This window comes from Salmo salar, chromosome ssa19, assembly GCF_905237065.1.
Source record: "Salmo salar chromosome ssa19, Ssal_v3.1, whole genome shotgun sequence".
In the NCBI taxonomy this organism is placed as follows: domain Eukaryota; kingdom Metazoa; phylum Chordata; class Actinopteri; order Salmoniformes; family Salmonidae; genus Salmo; species Salmo salar.
In genome coordinates, this window is record NC_059460.1 from 83069815 (window position 1) to 83091883 (window position 22069).

At 41.0% G+C, this 22069-nt stretch overlaps 1 protein-coding gene across 1 annotated transcript in view; it reads right to left on the reverse strand.

Annotated features, from left to right (window-relative positions):
- The window catches only part of LOC106579725 (transient receptor potential cation channel subfamily A member 1), a 92546-nt gene that overhangs the window by 60145 nt on the left and 10332 nt on the right, over positions 1-22069 (reverse strand). The window contains exon 2 of the mRNA XM_045702843.1: positions 8778-8926. Within this exon, the coding sequence (XP_045558799.1) occupies positions 8778-8906 (129 nt within the window). The 5' untranslated portion in view covers positions 8907-8926. The remainder of the gene's footprint in view (positions 1-8777; positions 8927-22069) is intronic.

Genomic DNA, 22069 nt, shown 5'->3' on the forward strand with positions numbered 1-22069 from the left:
CCCTTCCCACTCCCTCCCCCCTTCTCTACCCCTCCCCTTCCCCTTCCTCTACCCCTCCCTTCCCCTCCCCTCTACCCCTCCCTCCCCCTCCCTCCTCTACCCCTCCCCCGTCCCCTCCTCCCCGTCTCGTGAAACACAACATCTGTTCTGAGTGCAAATGGGGTGTAATTCAATATTAGGAAGGTGTTCGTGGCCTGTTTGATTCAAGTTTTAATGTCACACACATATATATATATATATAAGAACCTGCAATCAATTTGATGTTATTTTAATGGGCAAAAAATTTGTGTATAAATGTCCTTGTTTTTGAAAGAAAAGCACATTTTTTGCCCGTTAAAATAACATCAAATTGATTGCAGGTTCTTTTTTAATGAAGCTGCCAGTTGAGCCTTGTGAGGCGTCTGTTTCTCAAAAAAGACACTCAAATGTACTTGTCCTCTTGCTCAGTTGTACACTGGGGCCTTCCACTCCTCTTTCTATTCTGGTTAGAGCCAGTTTCACAGTTTAAAACTCTCTGAGATGTAGCCATCATTTACTATTTTACATCTAGGGTTACTATACATAACTTTAACCAATTTTATAAGAGATTCTCCAAAATTAAAATATTCCAGGCATTTACATACAGTTGAAGTCAGAAGTTTACATACACTTAGGTTGGAGTCATTAAAACTCATTTTTCAACGACTCCACAAATTTCCTGTTAACAAATTATAATTTTGGCAAGTCGGTTAGGACGTCTACTTTGTGCATGACACAAGTCATTTTTCCAACAATTGTTTACAGACAGATTATTTCACTTATAATTCACTGTATCACAATTCCAGTGGGTCAGAAATTTACATACACTAAGTTGACTGTGCCTTTAAACAGCTTGGAAAATTCCAGAAAATTATGTCATGGATTTAGAAGCTTCTGATAGGCTAATTGACATCATTTGAGTCTATTGGAGCTGTACTTGTGGATGTATTTCAAGGCCTACCTTCAAACTCAGTGCCTCTTTGCTTGACATCATGGGAAAATCAAAAGAAATCAGCCAAGACCTCAGAAAAAAATTGTAGGCCTCCACAAGTCTCCACAAATGCCTGAAGGTACCACGTTCATCTGTACAAACAATAGTACGCAAGAATAAACACATCTCCTAGAGATGAACGTACTTTGGTATGAAAAGTGCAAATCAATCCCAGAACAAAAGAAAAGGACCCTGTGAAGGTGATGGAGAAAAAAGGTACAAAGTATCTATATCCACAGTAAAACGAGTCCTATATTGACATAACCTGAAAGGCCGCTCAGCAAGGAAGAAGCCACTGCTCCAAAACCACCATAAAAAAGCCAGACTACGGTTTGCAACTGCACATGGGGACAAAGATCGTACTTTTTGGAGAAATGTCCTCTGGTCTGATGAAACAAAAATAGAACTGTTTGGCCATAATGACCATCGTTATGTTTGGAGGAAAAAGGGGGAGTCTTGCAAGCCGAAGAACACCATCCCAACCGTGAAGCACGGGGGTGGCAGCATCTTGTTGTGGGGGTGCTTTGCTGCAGGAGGGACTGGTGCACTTCACAAAGTAGATGGCATCATGAAGTAGGAAAATTAGGTGGATGTATTGAAACAACATCTCAAGACATCTGTCAGGAAGTTAAAGCTTGGTCGCAAATGGGTCTTCCAAATGGACAATGACCCCAAGCATACTACCAAAGTCGTGGCAAAATGCCTTAAGGACAACAAAGTCAAGGTGTTAGAGTGGCATTCACAAAGCCCTGACCTCAATCCTATAGAACATTTGTGGGCAGAACTAAAAAAGCATGTGTGAGCAAGGAGGCCTACAAACCTGACTCAGTTACTCCAGCTCTGGCAGGAGGATTGGGCCAAAATTCACCCAACTTACTGTGGGAAGCTTGTGGAAGGCTACCCAAAACATTTGACCCAAGTTCGACAATTTAAAGGCAATGCTACCAAATACTAATTGAGTGCATGTAAACTTCTGACCCACTGGGAATGTGATGAAAGCAATAAAAGCTTAAATAAATCATTCTCTCTACTATTATTCTGACATTTCACATTCTTTAAATAAAGTGGTGATCCTAACTGACCTAAGACAGGGAATTGTTACTAGGATTAAATGTCAGAAAGGATTGGACCAAGGCACAGCGTGTTTGTAGTTCCACATATTTATTTATTTATTATGAAACAAAATGCAATACACCAAACACTTGAAATAACAAAACAACAAACCGTGACACAGAGAGGAAAACACACTACTCACAAAATAATCACCCACAAAAACAGGAAGAAAAACCCCTACTTAAATATGATCTCCAATCAGAGGTAACGAGGATCAGCTGCCTCCAATTGGAGATCAACCCAAACAACCCCAACATAGAAATAGACAAACTAGAACTTAAACATAGAAATAGAAAACATAGAAAACCCAAAACACGCCCTGACCTACTCTACTATAGAAAATTACATCTTACTAGGGTCTGGACGTGACAATCGTTTCCAGTACTTGTCTTATATTATCTCCAATGTATCGTGATTAGGATGAATATTATCCAATAATACCTTTATAATTCTATGCGCTAAGCATTTAGCTAGAATTTTGCCTCACAACACCGAAGTGTAGGAGGCCTCCAATTTTAAAAAAAATGGACTGGATTTTTATATATATCAATTTGGATCCTGTTTCAGTAATAATGAAATCAGACCTTCTTTTTGAGTGTCTGATAATCTACCATTTATATAGGAGTGGTTAAAACATGCTAATAATGGTCCTTTGAGTATATCAAAAAAAGTTTGGTATACCTCAACTCGCCCTGGAGTGTTCCCCAGACTTAAAGGCTTTAATTCCATCAAGAACTTCATCCTCTGTAATTTGGCCTTGACATGAGTCTTTCTGTACAGATGTTCATTTTACGTTTAATAAAAGGAAAAAAATCCATACAATTAACTTCGGTTAGCGGAGATGGAGGAGACTGAAATGAAAACATATTCTTTACTTCCTCTTTCAAAGTATCATTCGGTGAATCATGCATGACTCCATTTCTAAAAAGTTTCAATACATTTTTTTTGGTAGCATTTCTATGTTGAACATTGAAAAAGAATTTGGTGCATTTTTCTCCATATTCCATCCAGTTCTCTTTATTTTTATAATATATTACACTGGATCTGTCACGGTTATCGTCGGTGAAGGAGGACCAAAATGCAGCAGGACTGTGTTTGTTCATTTTGAACATTTATTAAATCAAAATGAACACAAAAAAACAACAAACAAGAGAACGACCGATCCACTGACAGTCTGGCAAGGCACAAGGCTAAACACAGAACAATCTCCCACAAACACAAGACAAACACACCCAACTAATATAGGACTTCCAATCAAAGGCAACACCAAACAGCTGCCTTCAATTGGAAGTCCAACCCCAATTAACTCAACATAGAAACATGCTCACTAGACTACACATAGAAATACATAAACATAGACCATAACTCAAAACACGGAAATAATAAATCAAACGCCCTCCTAACTAACACACCACCCTGAACCACATAAAACAAATACCCTCTGCCACGTCCTGACCAAACTACAATAACAATTAACCCTTATACTGGCCTGGACGTGACAGGATCTTTCTTGAATAAGTTCCTCCATTTCTTTTTGTTTTTCCTCTAACTTATTCTGAGCCTCTATGGTACCATTTTTATTGCTATCTAACTGTACTGTTATTCCTTCAATTTCCTTTGTCAATATGGAATGTTTTGACCTAAATTGCTTTTGTTTTATAGATGAGTACTGAATTGCATGGCCTCTAAAAGCACATTTAAAAGTGTCCAATACAATAAGGGGATCTGCTGTACCTATGTTATGTCTGAAAAAGTCAGTTATACATTCTTCTGTCCTAGTTCTAAACAATTTATCATCTAGTAGGCTTTGATTACATTTCCAATATCCTTGCCCACGTGGAAATTCTGTAAGAGTAATATATATGCCAATTATGTGATGGTCCGACCCCATTCTGTCCCTTATCAACACTTTTTTAACTTTTGGTGCCAGAGAGAATGACATAAGAAAGTAATCAAGATGACTAGCATGATTAAGCCTCCTCCATGTATATCTCACTAGGTCAGGGTATTAATCCTCCTCCATGTATATCTCACTAGGTCAGGGTATTAAACCTCCATGTATATCTCACTAGGTCAGGGTATTAAACCTCCTCCATGTATATCTCACTAGGTCAGGGTATTAAACCTCCTCCATGTATATCTCACTAGGTCAGGATATTAAACCTCCATGTATATCTCACTAGGTCAGGATATTAAACCTCCATGTATATCTCACTAGGTCAGGGTATTAAACCTCCACCATGTATATCTCACTAGGTCAGGGTATTAAACCTCCTCCATGTATATCTCACTAGGTCAGGATATTAAACCTCCTCCATGTATATCTCACTAGGTCAGGATATTAAACCTCTTCCATGTATATCTCACTAGGTCAGGATATTAAACCTCCTCCATGTATATCTCACTAGGTCAGGGTATTAAACCTCCACCATGTATATCTCACTTGGTCAGGATATTAAACCTCCTCCATGTATATCTCACTAGGTCAGGATATTAAACCTCTTCCATGTATATCTCACTAGGTCAGGATATTAAACCTCCTCCATGTATATCTCACTAGGTCAGGATATTAAACCTCCTCCATGTATATCTCACTAGGTCAGGATATTAAACCTCCTCCATGTATATCTCACTAGGTCAGGGTATTAAACCTCCACCATGTATATCTCACTAGGTCAGGGTATTAAACCTCTATGTATATCTCACTAGGTCAGGATATTAAACCTCCATGTATATCTCACTAGGTCAGGATATTAAACCTCCTCCATGTATATCTCACTAGGTCAGGATATTAAACCTCCTCCATGTATATCTCACTAGGTCAGGGTATTAAACCTCCTCCATGTATATCTCACTAGGTCAGGGTATTAAACCTCCTCCATGTATATCTCACTAGGTCAGGATATTAAAACTCCTCCATGTATATCTCACTAGGTCAGGATATTTAAGACTCCATATATCCACTAATTCCAATATATCCATGACTGAAATTAATGTTGCAACCTCCAAACCCAACAATGCAGTAATCAATATCAATGTAGTACTGTGGCTCAGTTGGTAGAGCATGGTGTTTGCCACGCCAGTGTTGTGGGTTTGATTCCCACGGGGGACCAGTACGGAGAAAAGAATGCGTGAAATGAAATGTCTGCATTCACTACTGTAAGTCGCTCTGGGTAAGAGCGTCTGCTAAATGAATAATATGTAAAATGTACTAGAACCCCCCCCACAAATAATAAGAATAAGAAATATGAAATACACAATAAAGTAAGCATACTATATACAGGAACTATTTAAAAAGTCAGTACCAGTACCATATTAACAATGTACAGGGATACTGGAGTGATGGAGGTAGATATGTATAGGGGGAAGGGGACAGGGATACTGGAGTGATGGAGGTAGATATGTATAGGGGTAAGGGGACAGGGATACTGGAGTGATGGAGGTAGATATGTATAGGGGGAAGGGGACAGGGATACTGGAGTGATGGAGGTAGATATGTATAGGGGGAAGGGGACAGGGATACTGGAGTGATGGAGGTAGATATGTATAGGGGACAGGGATACTGGAGTGATGGAGGTAGATATGTATAGGGGGAAGGGGACAGGGATACTGGAGTGATGGAGGTAGATATGTATAGGGGGAAGGGGACAGGGATACTGGAGTGATGGAGGTAGATATGTATAGGGGGAAGGAGACAGGGATACTGGAGTGATGGAGGTAGATATGTATAGGGGGAAGGGGACAGGGATACTGGAGTGATGGAGGTAGATATGTATAGGGGTAAGGGGACAGGGATACTGGAGTGATGGAGGTAGATATGTATAGGGGGAAGGGGACAGGGATACTGGAGTGATGGAGGTAGATATGTATAGGGGGAAGGGGACAGGGATACTGGAGTGATGGAGGTAGATATGTATAGGGGGAAGGGGACAGGGATACTGGAGTGATGGAGGTAGATATGTATATGGGTAAGGGGACAGGGATACTGGAGTGATGGAGGTAGATATGTATAGGGGGAAGGGGACAGGGATACTGGAGTGATGGAGGTAGATATGTATAGGGGGAATGAGACAGGGATACTGGAGTGATGGAGGTAGATATGTATAGGGGGAAGGGGACAGGGATACTGGAGTGATGGAGGTAGATATGTATAGGGGAAGGGGACAGGGATACTGGAGTGATGGAGGTAGATATGTATAGGGGAAGGGGACAGGGATACTGGAGTGATGGAGGTAGATATGTATAGGGGGAAGGGGACAGGGATACTGGAGTGATGGAGGTAGATATGTATAGGGGGAAGGGGACAGGGATACTGGAGTGATGGAGGTAGATATGTATAGGGGACAGGGATACTGGAGTGATGGAGGTAGATATGTATAGGGGGAAGGAGACAGGGATACTGGAGTGATGGAGGTAGATATGTATAGGGGACAGGGATACTGGAGTGATGGAGGTAGATATGTATAGGGGGAAGGGGACAGGGATACTGGAGTGATGGAGGTAGATATGTATAGGGGGAAGGAGACAGGGATACTGGAGTGATGGAGGTAGATATGTATAGGGGGAAGGGGACAGGGATACTGGAGTGATGGAGGTAGATATGTATAGGGGTAAGGGGACAGGGATACTGGAGTGATGGAGGTAGATATGTATAGGGGGAAGGAGACAGGGATACTGGAGTGATGGAGGTAGATATGTATAGGGGGAAGGGGACAGGGATACTGGAGTGATGGAGGTAGATATGTATAGGGGGAAGGAGACAGGGATACTGGAGTGATGGAGGTAGGTATGTATAGGGGGGAAGGGGACAGGGATACTGGAGTGATGGAGGTAGATATGTATAGGGGAAGGGGACAGGGATACTGGAGTGATGGAGGTAGATATGTATAGGGGGAAGGGGACAGGGATACTGGAGTGATGGAGGTAGGTATGTATAGGGGTAAGGTGACAGGGATACTGGAGTGATGGAGGTAGATATGTATAGGGGAAGGGGACAGGGATACTGGAGTGATGGAGGTAGATATGTATAGGGGGAAGGGGACAGGGATACTGGAGTGATGGAGGTAGATATGTATAGGGGTAAGGTGACTATATACATGGTCAGTACCAGTACCATATTAACAATGTACAGGGATACTGGAGTGATGGAGGTAGATATGTATAGGGGGAATGTAACTAGGCAACAGGATATAAGATAAACACAGTAGAAGCAGTGTGTGTTGGAGTGACAGTGTGTGTGTGAGTGTGTAGGGCCCTGTGAGTGTTTACAGAGACAGTGCAAAATACTGAGAGAATAAAACATACAAGGTGAACTCTGTCCGTGTAGCTATTTTGTTAGTTATTTATCAGTCGTATTGCTTGGGGATAGAAGCTGTTCAAGAGCTTGACGCACCGATACCTCTTACCGTGCAGCAGCAGAGAAAATAGTATATGGCTCGGGCGGTTGGGGTTTTTGGCAATTTTCCGAGCCTTCTTTTCACACTGCCTGATATAGAGGTTCTGGATGGCTGGGAGCTCGGAACCAGTGATGTACTGGGCCGTACGCACTACCTTTTCTAAACGCCATGCGATCGAGGGCGGTGCTATTGCCAAACCAAGCAGTGAAACAACCAGTCAATATTCTCTCAATGGTATAGCTGTAGAACCTTTTCAGGATATTTGTATTTATTATGGATGCCCATTAGCTCCTGCCAAACCAGCAGCTACTCTTCCTGGGGTCCAGCAAAATTAAGGCAGTTTATACAATTTTAAAACATTACAATAGATTCACAGATTTCACAACACACTGTGTGCCCTCAGGCCCCTACTCCACCACTACCACATATCTACACTACTAAATCCATGTGTATGTATAGCGCCAATGTTTGTGTTGCTTCACAGTCCGGCTGTTCAATAAGTTTTTTTTTTTTATCTGTTTTTTAAATCTAATTTTACTGCTTGCATCAGTTACTTGATGTGGAATAGAGTTCCATGTAGTCATGGCTCTATGTAGTACTGTGTGCCTCCCATAGTCTGTTCTGTGATCAGGCCGACCACCGTCGTGTCGTCAGCGAACTTGATAATGGTGTTGGAGTCGTGTGTGTGGCCACACAGTCGTGGGTGAACAGGGAGTACAGGAGGGGACTAAACACACACCCCTGTGGGGCGCCTGTGTTAAGGGTCAGAGCGGTGGAGGGGATGTTGCCTACCCTCCACCACCTGGGGTCGGCCCGTCAGGAAGTCCAGGATCCAGTTGCAGCGAAGGAGGAGTTCAGACCCAGATTCCCAAGCTTGGTGACAAGCTTTTAGGGGATAATGTTGTTGAATGCTGAGCTGTAGTCAATGAACAGCGCTCTGACATAGGTATTCCAAATAAAAATGTATTATTGTGATGATATGTACACAGTGCTTGTAACTACTCTTTCCATATCAAGCATTGGGTTGCACAATTCTGGTGACTTTCCCAAAATTCCCAGGTTTCCCGAAATCCCAGTTGGTTGATTACTGGATTTCATGCATTTTCCATGAATCTTCAAACCGGAAATTTTACAAAACCTTTTTTGAAAGTTTAAAAAAATAAAATAATTTAAACCCTTGTCAAGCCCTTGTCAAGCTTGCATTTCATATTTTAAATGGACATTTACGAGCACAATCAAGCATTGGAACTTGGACTTACCTCAAACAGGTTTATGGACTCCAGAGTGATGTCTGTTTTTACAGAGAGTAGGTGAGATCTTCTTTCGTCATCGTCGATCACACACTTATAGGAGCCGTTCTGAGGCGCCACTTCCTTGGTGAGCTGCATGAGGTCTAACAGTCCAATCACTGAATGGAAGAAGGATAGAGTGACGTCATTAACACACGCGTGTGCACGCAGGATAACACACATACACTCACACTCCTCCAGTAAGATTACCTAGCAACAGACTCCACAGTACACCTTAAAAGACCACAAATGTATACCTATTCAAAATACACATTTCCCTCACAAACAAAACATGCTATTTATTTATGTAGGAAACAGCTTTTGTTGCCAGTTCCATATTGTGCCTTATTCTCCTGTTTAGTCTCACTATAGAAGGTTAATGGAAGGGACTGTTAGTCTCACTATAGAAGGTTAATGGAAGGGACTGTTAGTCTCACTATAGAAGGAGAATGGAAGGGACTGTTAGTCTCACTATAGAAGGTTAATGGAAGGGACTGTTAGTCTCACTATAGAAGGTTAATGGAAGGGACTGTTAGTCTCACTATAGAAGGTTAATGGAAGGGACTGTTAGTCTCACTATAGAAGTTTAATGGAAGGGACTGTTAGTCTCACTATAGAAGGTTAATGGAAGGGACTGTTAGTCTCACTATAGAAGGTTAATGGAAGGGACTGTTAGTCTCACTATAGAAGGTTAATGGAAGGGACTGTTAGTCTCACTATAGAAGGTTAATGGAAGGGACTGTTAGTCTCACTATAGAAGGAGAATGGAAGGGACTGTTAGTCTCACTATAGAAGGTTAATGGAAGGGACTGTTAGTCTCACTATAGAAGGTTAATGGAAGGGACTGTTAGTCTCACTATAGAAGGAGAATGGAAGGGACTGTTAGTCTCACTATAGAAGGTTAATGGAAGGGACTGTTAGTCTCACTATAGAAGGAGAATGGAAGGGACTGTTAGTCTCACTATAGAAGGTTAATGGAAGGGACTGTTAGTCTCACTATAGAAGGTTAATGGAAGGGACTGTTAGTCTCACTATAGAAGGTTAATGGAAGGGACTGTTAGTCTCACTATAGAAGGTTAATGGAAGGGACTGTTAGTCTCACTATAGAAGGTTAATGGAAGGGACTGTTAGTCTCACTATAGAAGGTTAATGGAAGGGACTGTTAGTCTCACTATAGAAGGAGAATGGAAGGGACTGTTAGTCTCACTATAGAAGGTTAATGGAAGGGACTGTTAGTCTCACTATAGAAGGTTAATGGAAGGGACTGTTAGTCTCACTATAGAAGGTTAATGGAAGGGACTGTTAGTCTCACTATAGAAGGAGAATGGAAAGGACTGTTAGTCTCACTATAGAAGGTTAATGGAAGGGACTGTTAGTCTCACTATAGAAGGTTAATGGAAGGGACTGTTAGTCTCACTATAGAAGGAGAATGGAAGGGACTGTTAGTCTCACTATAGAAGGTTAATGGAAGGGACTGTTAGTCTCACTATAGAAGGAGAATGGAAGGGACTGTTAGTCTCACTATAGAAGGTTAATGGAAGGGACTGTTAGTCTCACTATAGAAGGTTAATGGAAGGGACTGTTAGTCTCACTATAGAAGGTTAATGGAAGGGACTGTTAGTCTCACTATAGAAGGTTAATGGAAGGGACTGTTAGTCTCACTATAGAAGGTTAATGGAAGGGACTGTTAGTCTCACTATAGAAGGTTAATGGAAGGGACTGTTAGTCTCACTATAGAAGGTTAATGGAAGGGACTGTTAGTCTCACTATAGAAGGTTAATGGAAGGGACTTTTAGTCTCACTATAGAAGGTTAATGGAAGGGACTGTTAGTCTCACTATAGAAGGTTAATGGAAGGGACTGTTAGTCTCACTATAGAAGTTTAATGGAAGGGACTGTTAGTCTCACTATAGAAGGTTAATGGAAGGGACTGTTAGTCTCACTATAGAAGGTTAATGGAAGGGACTGTTAGTCTCACTATAGAAGGTTAATGGAAGGGACTGTTAGTCTCACTATAGAAGGTTAATGGAAGGGACTGTTAGTCTCACTATAGAAGGAGAATGGAAGGGACTGTTAGTCTCACTATAGAAGGTTAATGGAAGGGACTGTTAGTCTCACTATAGAAGTTTAATGGAAGGGACTGTTAGTCTCACTATAGAAGGTTAATGGAAGGGACTGTTAGTCTCACTATAGAAGGTTAATGGAAGGGACTGTTAGTCTCACTATAGAAGGAGAATGGAAGGGACTGTTAGTCTCACTATAGAAGGTTAATGGAAGGGACTGTTAGTCTCACTATAGAAGGTTAATGGAAGGGACTGTTAGTCTCACTATAGAAGGTTAATGGAAGGGACTGTTAGTCTCACTATAGAAGGTTAATGGAAGGGACTGTTAGTCTCACTATAGAAGGTTAATGAAAGGGACTGTTAGTCTCACTATAGAAGGTTAATGGAAGGGACTGTTAGTCTCACTATAGAAGGTTAATGGAAGGGACTGTTAGTCTCACTATAGAAGGTTAATGGAAGGGACTGTTAGTCTCACTATAGAAGGTTAATGGAAGGGACTGTTAGTCTCACTATAGAAGGAGAATGGAAGGGACTGTTAGTCTCACTATAGAAGGTTAATGGAAGGGACTGTTAGTCTCACTGTAGAAGGAGAATGGAAGGGACTGTTAGTCTCACTATAGAAGGAGAATGGAAGGGACTGTTAGTCTCACTATAGAAGGAGAATGGAAGGGACTGTTAGTCTCACTATAGAAGGTTAATGGAAGGGACTGTTAGTCTCACTATAGAAGGAGAATGGAAGGGACTGTTAGTCTCACTATAGAAGGAGAATGGAAGGGACTGTTAGTCTCACTATAGAAGGTTAATGGAAGGGACTGTTAGTCTCACTATAGAAGGTTAATGGAAGGGACTGTTAGTCTCACTATAGAAGGAGAATGGAAGGGACTGTTAGTCTCACTATAGAAGGAGAATGGAAGGGACTGTTAGTCTCACTATAGAAGGAGAATGGAAGGGACTGTTAGTCTCACTATAGAAGGTTAATGGAAGGGACTGTTAGTCTCACTATAGAAGGTTAATGGAAGGGACTGTTAGTCTCACTATAGAAGGTTAATGGAAGGGACTGTTAGTCTCACTATAGAAGGAGAATAGAAGGGACTGTTAGTCTCACTATAGAAGTTTAATGGAAGGGACTGTTAGTCTCACTATAGAAGGTTAATGGAAGGGACTGTTAGTCTCACTATAGAAGGTTAATGGAAGGGACTGTTAGTCTCACTATAGAAGGTTAATGGAAGGGACTGTTAGTCTCACTATAGAAGGTTAATGGAAGGGACTGTTAGTCTCACTATAGAAGTTTAATGGAAGGGACTGTTAGTCTCACTATAGAAGGTTAATGGAAGGGACTGTTAGTCTCACTATAGAAGGAGAATGGAAGGGACTGTTAGTCTCACTATAGAAGGTTAATGGAAGGGACTGTTAGTCTCACTATAGAAGGAGAATGGAAGGGACTGTTAGTCTCACTATAGAAGGTTAATGGAAGGGACTGTTAGTCTCACTATAGAAGGTTAATGGAAGGGACTGTTAGTCTCACTATAGAAGGTTAATGGAAGGGACTGTTAGTCTCACTATAGAAGGTTAATGGAAGGGACTGTTAGTCTCACTATAGAAGGTTAATGGAAGGGACTGTTAGTCTCACTATAGAAGGTTAATGGAAGGGACTGTTAGTCTCACTATAGAAGGAGAATGGAAGGGACTGTTAGTCTCACTATAGAAGGAGAATGGAAGGGACTGTTAGTCTCACTATAGAAGGAGAATGGAAGGGACTGTTAGTCTCACTATAGAAGGTTAATGGAAGGGACTGTTAGTCTCACTATAGAAGGAGAATGGAAGGGACTGTTAGTCTCACTATAGAAGGTTAATGGAAGGGACTGTTAGTCTCACTATAGAAGGAGAATGGAAGGGACTGTTAGTCTCACTATAGAAGGAGAATGGAAGGGACTGTTAGTCTCACTATAGAATGAGAATGGAAGGGACTGTTAGTCTCACTATAGAAGGAGAATGGAAGGGACTGTTAGTCTCACTATAGAAGGTTAATGGAAGGGACTGTTAGTCTCACTATAGAAGGAGAATGGAAGGGACTGTTAGTCTCACTATAGAAGGTTAATGGAAGGGACTGTTAGTCTCACTATAGAAGGAGAATGGAAGGGACTGTTAGTCTCACTATAGAAGGTTAATGGAAGGGACTGTTAGTCTCACTATAGAAGGTTAATGGAAGGGACTGTTAGTCTCACTATAGAAGGTTAATGGAAGGGACTGTTAGTATCACTATAGAAGGTTAATGGAAGGGACTGTTAGTCTCACTATAGAAGGTTAATGGAAGGGACTGTTAGTATCACTATAGAAGGAGAATGGAAGGGACTGTTAGTCTCACTATAGAAGGTTAATGGAAGGGACTGTTAGTCTCACTATAGAAGGAGAATGGAAGGGACTGTTAGTCTCACTATAGAAGGAGAATGGAAGGGACTGTTAGTCTCACTATAGAAGGTTAATGGAAGGGACTGTTAGTCTCACTATAGAAGGTTAATGGAAGGGACTGTTAGTCTCACTATAGAAGGAGAATGGAAGGGACTGTTAGTCTCACTATAGAAGGTTAATGGAAGGGACTGTTAGTCTCACTATAGAAGGTTAATGGAAGGGACTGTTAGTCTCACTATAGAAGGTTAATGGAAGGGACTGTTAGTCTCACTATAGAAGTTTAATGGAAGGGACTGTTAGTCTCACTATAGAAGTTTAATGGAAGGGACTGTTAGTCTCACTATAGAAGGTTAATGGAAGGGACTGTTAGTCTCACTATAGAAGGTTAATGGAAGGGACTGTTAGTCTCACTATAGAAGGTTAATGGAAGGGACTGTTAGTCTCACTATAGAAGGTTAATGGAAGGGACTGTTAGTCTCACTATAGAAGGAGAATGGAAGGGACTGTTAGTCTCACTATAGAAGTTTAATGGAAGGGACTGTTAGTCTCACTATAGAAGGTTAATGGAAGGGACTGTTAGTCTCACTATAGAAGGAGAATGGAAGGGACTGTTAGTCTCACTATAGAAGTTTAATGGAAGGGACTGTTAGTCTCACTATAGAAGGTTAATGGAAGGGACTGTTAGTCTCACTATAGAAGTTTAATGGAAGGGACTGTTAGTCTCACTATAGAAGGAGAATGAAAGGGACTGTTAGTCTCACTATAGAAGGTTAATGGAAGGGACTGTTAGTCTCACTATAGAATGAGAATAGAAGGGACTGTTAGTCTCACTATAGAAGGTTAATGGAAGGGACTGTTAGTCTCACTATAGAAGGTTAATGGAAGGGACTGTTAGTCTCACTATAGAAGGTTAATGGAAGGGACTGTTAGTCTCACTATAGAAGGAGAATGGAAGGGACTGTTAGTCTCACTATAGAAGGAGAATGGAAGGGACTGTTAGTCTCACTATAGAAGGTTAATGGAAGGGACTGTTAGTCTCACTATAGAATGAGAATAGAAGGGACTGTTAGTCTCACTATAGAAGGTTAATGGAAGGGACTGTTAGTCTCACTATAGAAGGAGAATGGAAGGGACTGTTAGTCTCACTATAGAAGGTTAATGGAAGGGACTGTTAGTCTCACTATAGAAGGTTAATGGAAGGGACTGTTAGTCTCACTATAGAAGGAGAATGGAAGGGACTGTTAGTCTCACTATAGAAGGAGAATGGAAGGGACTGTTAGTCTCACTATAGAAGGAGAATGGAAGGGACTGTTAGTCTCACTATAGAAGGTTAATGGAAGGGACTGTTAGTCTCACTATAGAAGGTTAATGGAAGGGACTGTTAGTCTCACTATAGAAGGTTAATGGAAGGGACTGTTAGTCTCACTATAGAAGGAGAATAGAAGGGACTGTTAGTCTCACTATAGAAGTTTAATGGAAGGGACTGTTAGTCTCACTATAGAAGGTTAATGGAAGGGACTGTTAGTCTCACTATAGAAGGTTAATGGAAGGGACTGTTAGTCTCACTATAGAAGGTTAATGGAAGGGACTGTTAGTCTCACTATAGAAGGTTAATGGAAGGGACTGTTAGTCTCACTATAGAAGTTTAATGGAAGGGACTGTTAGTCTCACTATAGAAGGTTAATGGAAGGGACTGTTAGTCTCACTATAGAAGGAGAATGGAAGGGACTGTTAGTCTCACTATAGAAGGTTAATGGAAGGGACTGTTAGTCTCACTATAGAAGGAGAATGGAAGGGACTGTTAGTCTCACTATAGAAGGTTAATGGAAGGGACTGTTAGTCTCACTATAGAAGGTTAATGGAAGGGACTGTTAGTCTCACTATAGAAGGTTAATGGAAGGGACTGTTAGTCTCACTATAGAAGGTTAATGGAAGGGACTGTTAGTCTCACTATAGAAGGTTAATGGAAGGGACTGTTAGTCTCACTATAGAAGGTTAATGGAAGGGACTGTTAGTCTCACTATAGAAGGAGAATGGAAGGGACTGTTAGTCTCACTATAGAAGGAGAATGGAAGGGACTGTTAGTCTCACTATAGAAGGAGAATGGAAGGGACTGTTAGTCTCACTATAGAAGGTTAATGGAAGGGACTGTTAGTCTCACTATAGAAGGAGAATGGAAGGGACTGTTAGTCTCACTATAGAAGGTTAATGGAAGGGACTGTTAGTCTCACTATAGAAGGAGAATGGAAGGGACTGTTAGTCTCACTATAGAAGGAGAATGGAAGGGACTGTTAGTCTCACTATAGAATGAGAATGGAAGGGACTGTTAGTCTCACTATAGAAGGAGAATGGAAGGGACTGTTAGTCTCACTATAGAAGGTTAATGGAAGGGACTGTTAGTCTCACTATAGAAGGAGAATGGAAGGGACTGTTAGTCTCACTATAGAAGGTTAATGGAAGGGACTGTTAGTCTCACTATAGAAGGAGAATGGAAGGGACTGTTAGTCTCACTATAGAAGGTTAATGGAAGGGACTGTTAGTCTCACTATAGAAGGTTAATGGAAGGGACTGTTAGTCTCACTATAGAAGGTTAATGGAAGGGACTGTTAGTATCACTATAGAAGGTTAATGGAAGGGACTGTTAGTCTCACTATAGAAGGTTAATGGAAGGGACTGTTAGTATCACTATAGAAGGAGAATGGAAGGGACTGTTAGTCTCACTATAGAAGGTTAATGGAAGGGACTGTTAGTCTCACTATAGAAGGAGAATGGAAGGGACTGTTAGTCTCACTATAGAAGGAGAATGGAAGGGACTGTTAGTCTCACTATAGAAGGTTAATGGAAGGGACTGTTAGTCTCACTATAGAAGGTTAATGGAAGGGACTGTTAGTCTCACTATAGAAGGAGAATGGAAGGGACTGTTAGTCTCACTATAGAAGGTTAATGGAAGGGACTGTTAGTCTCACTATAGAAGGTTAATGGAAGGGACTGTTAGTCTCACTATAGAAGGTTAATGGAAGGGACTGTTAGTCTCACTATAGAAGTTTAATGGAAGGGACTGTTAGTCTCACTATAGAAGTTTAATGGAAGGGACTGTTAGTCTCACTATAGAAGGTTAATGGAAGGGACTGTTAGTCTCACTATAGAAGGTTAATGGAAGGGACTGTTAGTCTCACTATAGAAGGTTAATGGAAGGGACTGTTAGTCTCACTATAGAAGGTTAATGGAAGGGACTGTTAGTCTCACTATAGAAGGAGAATGGAAGGGACTGTTAGTCTCACTATAGAAGTTTAATGGAAGGGACTGTTAGTCTCACTATAGAAGGTTAATGGAAGGGACTGTTAGTCTCACTATAGAAGGAGAATGGAAGGGACTGTTAGTCTCACTATAGAAGTTTAATGGAAGGGACTGTTAGTCTCACTATAGAAGGTTAATGGAAGGGACTGTTAGTCTCACTATAGAAGTTTAATGGAAGGGACTGTTAGTCTCACTATAGAAGGAGAATGAAAGGGACTGTTAGTCTCACTATAGAAGGTTAATGGAAGGGACTGTTAGTCTCACTATAGAATGAGAATAGAAGGGACTGTTAGTCTCACTATAGAAGGTTAATGGAAGGGACTGTTAGTCTCACTATAGAAGGTTAATGGAAGGGACTGTTAGTCTCACTATAGAAGGTTAATGGAAGGGACTGTTAGTCTCACTATAGAAGGAGAATGGAAGGGACTGTTAGTCTCACTATAGAAGGAGAATGGAAGGGACTGTTAGTCTCACTATAGAAGGTTAATGGAAGGGACTGTTAGTCTCACTATAGAATGAGAATAGAAGGGACTGTTAGTCTCACTATAGAAGGTTAATGGAAGGGACTGTTAGTCTCACTATAGAAGGAGAATGGAAGGGACTGTTAGTCTCACTATAGAAGGTTAATGGAAGGGACTGTTAGTCTCACTATAGAATGAGAATAGAAGGGACTGTTAGTCTCACTATAGAAGGTTAATGGAAGGGACTGTTAGTCTCACTATAGAAGGAGAATGGAAGGGACTGTTAGTCTCACTATAGAAGGAGAATGGAAGGGACTGTTAGTCTCACTATAGAAGGTTAATGGAAGGGACTGTTAGTCTCACTATAGAAGGTTAATGGAAGGGACTGTTAGTCTCACTATAGAAGGAGAATGGAAGGGACTGTTAGTCTCACTATAGAAGTTTAATGGAAGGGACTGTTAGTCTCACTATAGAAGGTTAATGGAAGGGACTGTTAGTCTCACTATAGAAGTTTAATGGAAGGGACTGTTAGTCTCACTATAGAAGGTTAATGGAAGGGACTGTTAGTCTCACTATAGAAGGTTAATGGAAGGGACTGTTAGTCTCACTATAGAAGGTTAATGGAAGGGACTGTTAGTCTCACTATAGAAGGTTAATGGAAGGGACTGTTAGTCTCACTATAGAAGGAGAATGGAAGGGACTGTTAGTCTCACTATAGAAGGTTAATGGAAGGGACTGTTAGTCTCACTATAGAAGGAGAATGGAAGGGACTGTTAGTCTCACTATAGAAGGTTAATGGAAGGGACTGTTAGTCTCACTATAGAAGGAGAATGGAAGGGACTGTTAGTCTCACTATAGAAGGAGAATGGAAGGGACTGTTAGTCTCACTATAGAAGGTTAATGGAAGGGACTGTTAGTCTCACTATAGAAGGTTAATGGAAGGGACTGTTAGTCTCACTATAGAAGGAGAATGGAAGGGACTGTTAGTCTCACTATAGAAGTTTAATGGAAGGGACTGTTAGTCTCACTATAGAAGGAGAATGGAAAGGACTGTTAGTCTCACTATAGAAGGTTAATGGAAGGGACTGTTAGTCTCACTATAGAAGGAGAATGGAAGGGACTGTTAGTCTCACTATAGAAGTTTAATGGAAGGGACTGTTAGTCTCACTATAGAAGGAGAATGGAAGGGACTGTTAGTCTCACTATAGAAGGAGAATGGAAGGGACTGTTAGTCTCACTATAGAAGTTTAATGGAAGGGACTGTTAGTCTCACTATAGAAGGTTAATGGAAGGGACTGTTAGTCTCACTATAGAAGGTTAATGGAAGGGACTGTTAGTCTCACTATAGAAGGAGAATGGAAGGGACTGTTAGTCTCACTATAGAAGGTTAATGGAAGGGACTGTTAGTCTCACTATAGAAGGAGAATGGAAGGGACTGTTAGTCTCACTATAGAAGGTTAATGGAAGGGACTGTTAGTCTCACTATAGAAGGTTAATGGAAGGGACTGTTAGTCTCACTATAGAAGGTTAATGGAAGGGACTGTTAGTCTCACTATAGAAGTTTAATGGAAGGGACTGTTAGTCTCACTATAGAAGGAGAATGGAAGGGACTGTTAGTCTCACTATAGAAGGTTAATGGAAGGGACTGTTAGTCTCACTATAGAAGGAGAATGGAAGGGACTGTTAGTCTCACTATAGAAGGTTAATGGAAGGGACTGTTAGTCTCACTATAGAAGGAGAATGGAAGGGACTGTTAGTCTCACTATAGAAGGTTAATGGAAGGGACTGTTAGTCTCACTATAGAAGGAGAATGGAAGGGACTGTTAGTCTCACTATAGAAGGAGAATGGAAGGGACTGTTAGTCTCACTATAGAAGGTTAATGGAAGGGACTGTTAGTCTCACTATAGAAGGTTAATGGAAGGGACTGTTAGTCTCACTATAGAAGGTTAATGGAAGGGACTGTTAGTCTCACTATAGAAGGAGAATGGAAGGGACTGTTAGTCTCACTATAGAAGGAGAATGGAAGGGACTGTTAGTCTCACTATAGAAGGAGAATGGAAGGGACTGTTAGTCTCACTATAGAAGGAGAATGGAAGGGACTGTTAGTCTCACTATAGAAGTTTAATGGAAGGGACTGTTAGTCTCACTATAGAAGGTTAATGGAAGGGACTGTTAGTCTCACTATAGAAGGTTAATGGAAGGGACTGTTAGTCTCACTATAGAAGGAGAATGGAAGGGACTGTTAGTCTCACTATAGAAGGTTAATGGAAGGGACTGTTAGTCTCACTATAGAAGGTTAATGGAAGGGACTGTTAGTCTCACTATAGAATGAGAATGGAAGGGACTGTTAGTCTCACTATAGAATGAGAATAGAAGGGACTGTTAGTCTCACTATAGAAGGTTAATGGAAGGGACTGTTAGTCTCACTATAGAAGGAGAATGGAAGGGACTGTTAGTCTCACTATAGAAGGTTAATGGAAGGGACTGTTAGTCTCACTATAGAAGGTTAATGGAAGGGACTGTTAGTCTCACTATAGAAGGTTAATGGAAGGGACTGTTAGTCTCACTATAGAAGGTTAATGGAAGGGACTGTTAGTCTCACTATAGAATGAGAATGGAAGGGACTGTTAGTCTCACTATAGAAGGAGAATAGAAGGGACTGTTAGTCTCACTATAGAAGGTTAATGGAAGGGACTGTTAGTCTCACTATAGAAGGAGAATGGAAGGGACTGTTAGTCTCACTATAGAAGTTTAATGGAAGGGACTGTTAGTCTCACTATAGAAGGTTAATGGAAGGGACTGTTAGTCTCACTATAGAAGGTTAATGGAAGGGACTGTTAGTCTCACTATAGAAGGTTAATGGAAGGGACTGTTAGTCTCACTATAGAATGAGAATGGAAGGGACTGTTAGTCTCACTATAGAAGGAGAATAGAAGGGACTGTTAGTCTCACTATAGAAGGTTAATGGAAGGGACTGTTAGTCTCACTATAGAAGGAGAATGGAAGGGACTGTTAGTCTCACTATAGAAGGTTAATGGAAGGGACTGTTAGTCTCACTATAGAAGGTTAATGGAAGGGACTGTTAGTCTCACTATAGAAGGAGAATGGAAGGGACTGTTAGTCTCACTATAGAAGGTTAATGGAAGGGACTGTTAGTCTCACTATAGAAGGAGAATGGAAGGGACTGTTAGTCTCACTATAGAAGGTTAATGGAAGGGACTGTTAGTCTCACTATAGAAGGAGAATGGAAGGGACTGTTAGTCTCACTATAGAAGTTTAATGGAAGGGACTGTTAGTCTCACTATAGAAGGTTAATGGAAGGGACTGTTAGTCTCACTATAGAAGGAGAATGGAAGGGACTGTTAGTCTCACTATAGAAGGTTAATGGAAGGGACTGTTAGTCTCACTATAGAAGGTTAATGAAAGGGACTGTTAGTCTCACTATAGAAGGTTAATGGAAGGGACTGTTAGTCTCACTATAGAAGGTTAATGGAAGGGACTGTTAGTCTCACTATAGAAGGAGAATGGAAGGGACTGTTAGTCTCACTATAGAAGGTTAATGGAAGGGACTGTTAGTCTCACTATAGAAGGTTAATGGAAGGGACTGTTAGTCTCACTATAGAAGGTTAATGAAAGGGACTGTTAGTCTCACTATAGAAGGAGAATGGAAGGGACTGTTAGTCTCACTATAGAAGGTTAATGGAAGGGACTGTTAGTCTCACTATAGAAGGTTAATGAAAGGGACTGTTAGTCTCACTATAGAAGGTTAATGAAAGGGACTGTTAGTCTCACTATAGAAGGAGAATGGAAGGGACTGTTAGTCTCACTATAGAAGGTTAATGGAAGGGACTGTTAGTCTCACTATAGAAGGAGAATGGAAGGGACTGTTAGTCTCACTATAGAAGGTTAATGGAAGGGACTGTTAGTCTCACTATAGAAGGTTAATGGAAGGGACTGTTAGTCTCACTATAGAAGGAGAATGGAAGGGACTGTTAGTCTCACTATAGAAGGAGAATGGAAGGGACTGTTAGTCTCACTATAGAAGGTTAATGGAAGGGACTGTTAGTCTCACTATAGAAGGTTAATGGAAGGGACTGTTAGTCTCACTATAGAAGGTTAATGGAAGGGACTGTTAGTCTCACTATAGAAGGTTAATGGAAGGGACTGTTAGTCTCACTATAGAAGGTTAATGGAAGGGACTGTTAGTCTCACTATAGAAGGTTAATGGAAGGGACTGTTAGTCTCACTATAGAAGGAGAATGGAAGGGACTGTTAGTCTCACTATAGAAGGTTAATGGAAGGGACTGTTAGTCTCACTATAGAAGGTTAATGGAAGGGACTGTTAGTCTCACTATAGAAGGAGAATGGAAGGGACTGTTAGTCTCACTATAGAAGGTTATGAAAGGGACTGTTAGTCTCACTATAGAAGGTTAATGGAAGGGACTGTTAGTCTCACTATAGAAGTTTAATGGAAGGGACTGTTAGTCTCACTATAGAAGGTTAATGGAAGGGACTGTTAGTCTCACTATAGAAGGTTAATGGAAGGGACTGTTAGTCTCACTATAGAAGGTTAATGGAAGGGACTGTTAGTCTCACTATAGAAGGAGAATGGAAGGGACTGTTAGTCTCACTATAGAAGGTTAATGGAAGGGACTGTTAGTCTCACTATAGAAGGAGAATGGAAGGGACTGTTAGTCTCACTATAGAAGGTTAATGGAAGGGACTGTTAGTCTCACTATAGAAGGTTAATGGAAGGGACTGTTAGTCTCACTATAGAAGTTTAATGGAAGGGACTGTTAGTCTCACTATAGAAGGAGAATGGAAGGGACTGTTAGTCTCACTATAGAAGGTTAATGGAAGGGACTGTTAGTCTCACTATAGAAATAGAATGGAAGGGACTGTTAGTCTCACTATAGAAGGTTAATGGAAGGGACTGTTAGTCTCACTATAGAAGGTTAATGGAAGGGACTGTTAGTCTCACTATAGAAGGTTAATGGAAGGGACTGTTAGTCTCACTATAGAAGGAGAATGG